Source organism: Limulus polyphemus, unplaced genomic scaffold, assembly GCF_000517525.1.
Source record: "Limulus polyphemus unplaced genomic scaffold, Limulus_polyphemus-2.1.2 Scaffold4530, whole genome shotgun sequence".
Classification (NCBI taxonomy): domain Eukaryota; kingdom Metazoa; phylum Arthropoda; class Merostomata; order Xiphosura; family Limulidae; genus Limulus; species Limulus polyphemus.
In genome coordinates, this window is record NW_013670140.1 from 56,457 (window position 1) to 63,061 (window position 6,605).

The 6,605-nt window shown below is 34.9% G+C and overlaps 1 protein-coding gene across 2 annotated transcripts in view; it reads left to right on the forward strand.

Annotated features, from left to right (window-relative positions):
- The window catches only part of LOC106471310 (solute carrier family 26 member 6-like), a 44,136-nt gene that overhangs the window by 19,898 nt on the left and 17,633 nt on the right, over window positions 1-6,605 (forward strand). For both annotated transcript variants that reach the window (XM_022399915.1, XM_022399916.1), the window contains 2 exons: window positions 955-1,032; window positions 1,607-1,702. In XM_022399915.1, the coding sequence (XP_022255623.1) occupies window positions 955-1,032; window positions 1,607-1,702 (174 nt within the window). The remainder of the gene's footprint in view (window positions 1-954; window positions 1,033-1,606; window positions 1,703-6,605) is intronic.

Consider the following 6,605-nt stretch of genomic DNA (forward strand, 5'->3'; position numbering starts at 1 on the left):
CGTTATAATGTGACGGTCAATCCCACTATTCGTTGGTAAAAGAGTAGCCCAAGAGTTGGCGGTGGGTGGTGATGACTAGCTGCCTTCCCTCTAGTTTAACACTGCTAAATTAGGGAGAGCTAGCGCAGATAGCCCTTGTGTAGCTTTGCACAAAATTCAAAACAAACAAATACTTGATATAATTGTTAATTCAGTTTATAATTTTAATGTAATCAAGACAAGTAGGGATCAATATATACATAACCTAGCTAGCTATGGTAATAGAAAATTTTAATGCTACAAAAAGTACTGAAACAAGACAGTCAAAACTACAAAAGTGAGTTACTTAAAATCTAAAAACATTTATCCCTCCTTTGGCTCATAATAACATAATTACAGTAATTATGCCAAAGTAAGGATAAAAAAATTTTAATTTGAAGTAACTCAGTTTTCGCATTTTTGATTTTCTTATTTCAATACATTTTGTAGCATTAAAACTTTATATAATACTATAACTAGCTAGTTTACATATATATATATTAATCCCTACTTGTTTTTATAAAATTGAAATTTTTTTATTATACTTGTATTAGTTAAGAACAGTACCTGTTGTAGAGTATTATTAGTTAGAAAATAGCAAGTGAAAGTAACTATAAATATTATTTGTTTAAAAATACATATTTTACTGCAGTCCAAGTTTGGTGGAAAAAAAGAGCAAGTAAAATAATGATGCATATTATTATTTAAAAAAGATTTTGTTGCAGTCTACTGATGGTGAGAAAACAGCAAGTGAAGATAACAATGTATAATGTTGGTTTTTAGAAACAATACTTTGTTGTAGTCTAGCGTTGGTTAGAAAAAAACAAATGAATATAACAATGTATAATGTTTGTTTTTAAAAACAATACTTTGTTGTAGTCTAGTGTTGGTTAGAAAAAAGCAAGTGAAAATAACCATGTACATGTTTATTTACAGATTGCAGGGCTAGTATCATCTGTTCTTATGCTGGTGGTATTGTTAGTTTTAGCACCTATGTTTTATAATTTACCAAAAGTAAGTAGTTTAAGTAACCTTTTAAAAGTATTATTTGTAATCAATAGAAACATACTCAGATTAGTCTTACTAATGTATAGGAGTAATGTATTTCCTGATAATGAAAAACATCACACATTCCTTAAAATCAGTGCATTCAAAATTCATGAATCCGTGGCTAGATTACTTTTATTTAACAATAATAAAAAAAAAGATGCATTAGCAATCATAGCTTTCCTCTGTAATAAATTTACTCAACAAGACTCTTAGCTTTATTTTCAGTATGTTAAAGAATTGTTTTTGTAAATTTGTCCTTAATAAAACTTGGTCATTAGTTTTATTCTGCTTGTAAAATTAATATGGAATATACCTTGTGTAGCATTAAAATAAAACTACATTTCTGTATTATGTATGCATTTTACTTGATGTAGCTTGTAGGTATTTTTAAGATCTTGTTTTGCAGTTCTTTAGTATGCATGTGTTTTATGTCTAAATGGTTTGTTCAGTAATTTCATGTGCTTGCTCTTTATAGTCATAATGGTTTATATGAGGAATATGTTTTTGTTTATTAAGTATGTTTACTTTCTATTTTTAGTGTATTCTGTCCTGTGTAATTCTGGTAGCACTGAAGGGAATGTTTATGCAGTTTTTAGACTTGAAGACAATTTGGAGTGTGTCCCGAGTTGATGCTGTAAGTATCCGTATACCATAAATACCTGCATATAGTGTGACCCTGCAAATAGTGCACAGAATATATTTTAGACTTGCATACTAGTAAAAATCAGTATGCCTATGTACAATGCACAAAGCAATTATAACAGCTGACCAGCCTTTGTGTAGTGAGTTGTGTATTGCTATGTTGATTAGTAATTGTACATAAGTGTATGAGTGAATACCATTGCCAACTAATTAATCTCATTAAAAATAAATATGAATGATCGGCACTTGTGTATTGTCTAAAATTTAATAAATAATTAAAATCAACGTTTCATATTTACACAATTTTAAAAACTTAATTGAAGCCATCAATGGTTTCCACTTTAAAAGTATACTCTACCTGTACAGTGTTTCGACATCATCTACATCATTTCAGGAGTTATCTGTAAGACATACTAATTTATACATTTTGTTTTTCCTGCCACATGATGTTACATTGCTTTTTGTATTTAAAAAAAAGTATTAAACAGAGATGAAGGTCCATCAAGTCAGAGCATTGATAATTGATGTGATGAAATATAAAAGTTGACTAAGGAATTATGTAAATTTAATTGTTTATTAAATTTTAATCTCATTACATAATGAACAAATAAAGGCTGAAATTATGTTCCAATATGATTCCTTACCTCATCTCACATAATAAATTTTCTTGTTTAGTTCTTTCCTCTATATGCACAAATCTTTTGCTTACCACTGCCCTTAATACTTCCACCTACCCCATGTGTTTAACATGATACAGCTGCACTGTAGCATGCAAGTAAACATGCAACACACCCTCCTGGTGCAGCTGGCTCCTTCTATACTGTAGAACCCAATCTTCACTTCTTAATTTGGCACTGTAGCATGAAGATGTGTTCAAATTTTGCTTGTGTTTGACTTAGATTTTTGCTTTTTCAATTTCTTCAACAGTTTAGTTGTTTCTGATTTTGTTTTTTCTACAGTTTAACTTGAATTACTGTAGGTTGTTACTTTTGTTTCTATCCGCAGTTGACTTATAAATTTGAATTTTAAATCACTACTATTACTACCACAGTAGTTACCAGTACTACTGTACTTCAACCTGCAGTTTCTCAGGCTTCAGGCTCCACACTTTCAGCTGAGGAGGTCTCAGTTTTAGTATGTCGTGAATTGGAGTCCATTATGCGGCATGTGGTGCCCTCCTGATCTTAGACAGGTGTTCCTTTTCCTGGTGAACCTGGACAAAACTATGATGATTTCATAGTTCTTTCCACCTTCTTCCTTTGCTGTGCAATCCCATCTTCTGCCTGTGGATGCTCCCAGACCATTTTCAGCCTTTCTGGATATGGTGTGATTGGTATGTTCCCTTTTGTCTGTGTTTCATGATTTCTCTCCATCCCTGTTGCACTCCTCCCTTCCTCTGACTACCTGTTTTTCCCTGCTTTCCAGATATTGGGATCCATGCTGACCAGTTTGTAGCACAGTTGTATTCTGGGGTAAGCATGATTCATCCCCCTCATACCTCAGGTAATTGCACTTTGGCATACCATAATTTGGATTGTCCATTTCTTGACTCTCAAACCTTAGTGTATTTTATCCAGGTGTGGAGTTCTGAACCTGATATCTCTGTGAGATAGCCCCAAGCCCAATTTTCCCACTTCCGTTTGTTCCTGTTCTTTTCCACCCTCCTGAGACACCTCTCCTCCATCCATTTCCTGTCCAAGGCTATCCACCTCTCCCTTGTGGGTTTTTTGGATGATACTCATTCCCTTATGTATTCCAATTTGGCATGCTTATCTTCCTTAGCCCTTTCCCTTCAAACGTGGCTCTTCTGTTGTTGGGATCTCCTGGCTAGGGATAAGCTGTTAACTAATGTGCACCTACTCACATTTACAGGACCTCCATTTAGCCCTATTTTTACATAGAACAGTTTTAGAAGATCTACCTGACTCTTTGGAATTCGAGGAGGAGGATGTTCCACAGCATTCCTCCCTTTTGTCCTTGGTCTCATCTGTCACAGCCTTTGCCTGCTCCTGTTCTCGTTTCCCCCTCTCCTCATTCTGCCCCTTTGCCTGTTCCTGTATCCTGAGTCTGGATGGCTAGTTGCCAAATTACTCATTGGCAGACCACCACCGCCAATGGTACCAGTGACTATCCTGTAGGTTCTGGCAAGGTCAGAGCACATTTGGCCAAATTTGTGCATTTATGGAATGATTTCATTTCGGGTGTTGTCAGAAGGTCCTTCCCTTCATTTTCTCAACCCTCCTACCTCCTTGGGATCCTATTTCTTGCCAGTGTCTCTCCAAAGCAGTTCAGACTCTTCTTCTCAGGGATGCTATAGAACATGGCAGTCATCCTTTCCAGGATTCTAATCCAGGTTGTGTATAGTTTCCAAGAATACTGGGAGCTGTTGTTCTGTTATAGATATTTCATACCTCAATCATTTAATCAACTTTCCACATTTCACCATGGAGTCCTTTCTCGCACATCGATGAGTTTTTTACTCTGGCTCTTTAGATGATGAAGGTGGATGTCGTGGATGTGTACCTTTCACATCCCTATTTCCCTAACATCCGTTAACTTTGTCTTCTCCACAAGGGTCAAGTTTATTAATTCTGTGCTTTGCCATTTAGTCTAGTGTCTGCAATCTACATATTTTGTCGGGTGGTCAGGACCTTTGCTCGACTTCTACTTTTTCATGGTCTGTGTTTCCATCATTACATGGATGACTGGCTGCTATTAGCTCCATTCTGTCAGACATTTCATGTGCCCACCCAGTTGATTCTTAAAGAGATGGCTTTTCAAGTTGGAGAAATATTTTCTTCTTCAGACCCAATAACTTATCCACTTGGGAGTGTTTTTCAATTCCTGTCTCAGTCGGTCCCACCCTTCTCCACTTCATTTGTGAATGATGGAACTATTAGTTCTCAAGGCTGTATCCTCTCCTTCTCTTACTGAATGTGAGATTCTTTCCCTTTTAGAAACATGGACTCATTTCCTTTGGTTGTGCTCATATGTATGCTATTCAGTTGGTGTTACATGATCAGTGGAATTTTGTTCAGGATCCCCCTGGACTCTGCTATCCTTCTCCCTCTCTCACTTCTCATCAATCTGTCCTAGTGGCTGAACAGAGACACCACCACAATGCCCCCCATCCGGAGTTGCATCTTTTTACAAACACTTCTCTGACAGGTAGAGGAGCAATTATGGATACACAAGAAATTGTGGATCATTGGTCTTTGTTCAGATAGGCTTTCCACATGACTGTGCTGGAGCTTCTTGCCATTCATTGAGCTCTGGATCATTTCCTGCCTTTAATACGAGGCAAATTGGTCATGATCCATTCCAACAATTCCATCATTGTCTCATATATCAAACAACGAGGGGGGTTACCCATTCATGTTCACTTTGTTTCTGGACATTAAAACTCTTATTCTGATTCATTCACATTGCACACACCTACTGGTACATTCTTTTCTGGGTGCTCTAAGTCTTGTTGCGGATTGATTGTCTCTTCCTGACAAGATTCCTCCCACAGAGTGGTCCCTCAATCCTGAGGTGTTTTGGTGGTTGTTCAACCAGTGGGGTACTCCTGGATGCATTTGCCACCAATCTCAGTTCAAATCTACCTTTGTTTTGGTCACCAATTCCACATCCTTTGGCTTTGGCAGTGGAAATCTTCAGTCAGGATTGGTTCCACCTTTATCTTTATGCCTATCCACCTATTTGTTTCCTTCCCCTAGTTTTATCCATTATCCAGTCCACACTGTGTCAGGTCCTTCTCATCACACCTTTTTTGTCCTGCTTAACCTTGGTGTCTTTTCATTTTCCATTTTTAGGTATATTATACTTTATTTTTTGCTGAACTTCTCCTATGATTAAACAGTATTTGTTCATATATATAATAAGGTGTAGTTAAGCAAGATGTATATAGTAAGTGCAATACTATAAAGGTAAAAATATTTGTAGATCTCTAATAGAAACAGTCTGCATATAATAAGGTTATCTTATTTTTTACAAGACATGCTTATATATATACAGTGATATGTAATTGACTGACCGTGTGCAATAGATGCAATACTATAAATAAGAAACACATGGAAGTCCCATAAAGGAAACTTTAACAGTGTTTAAACAATATGTTTGGATAACTAAAATACTTTAAGGTATAGTTAACAGAATTATGTACAGCAGGGTCACTGCTTTAAGTGTAAAACCACAATCAGTAGTATCATAGAAAAACTGGGTACACAAAAGAAATGTGTCCATTGTTTAAACAACACTTGTTAACAAATAACATACTTTAAGGTGAAGGTGACAGAAATCTTTACAGCATTCGCTTTAAGTGTAACTCAGTAGAAAAACTGTGTACACAGAAGAAACGTATTTGATATTTAAATAATATTTGTTAATAAACAAATGAAATTTAGGCCTAGTTGACATAATTCTATACAGCAGATTCACTGATTTAAGAGTAGAAACCAGAATAATTCGTTTCATAGAAGTACTGTCTACTAAGAATAAACTTGTCCATTTTGTAAACAAAACATTTTAATAAATAAATTAAGGTATAGTTGACAGGATTATGTACAGAAGTGTAAAATCACATTCATTAGTATCATACAATCACAGTGTATATAGAATAATCATGTTGTTTCAAAATTATTTGTCAATACTTTTATTTTTGTATAGTAAGTGCAGTACTATAAAAGTAGAACTTTACATAAGAAGTATCAGAGATATGTAATATACATAGAACTTATATATATATATATATATAAACAATATTTGTTAGTATATACAAAAATTATATTTGATTGAAATGTTTTCATTGGTTGCAGTTTGTAAGGTAAATCCCATGTAGAAATATCTTAGAATCACATTGCTCATTTCTTATGTTTTAACAAAGTTTGTTAATT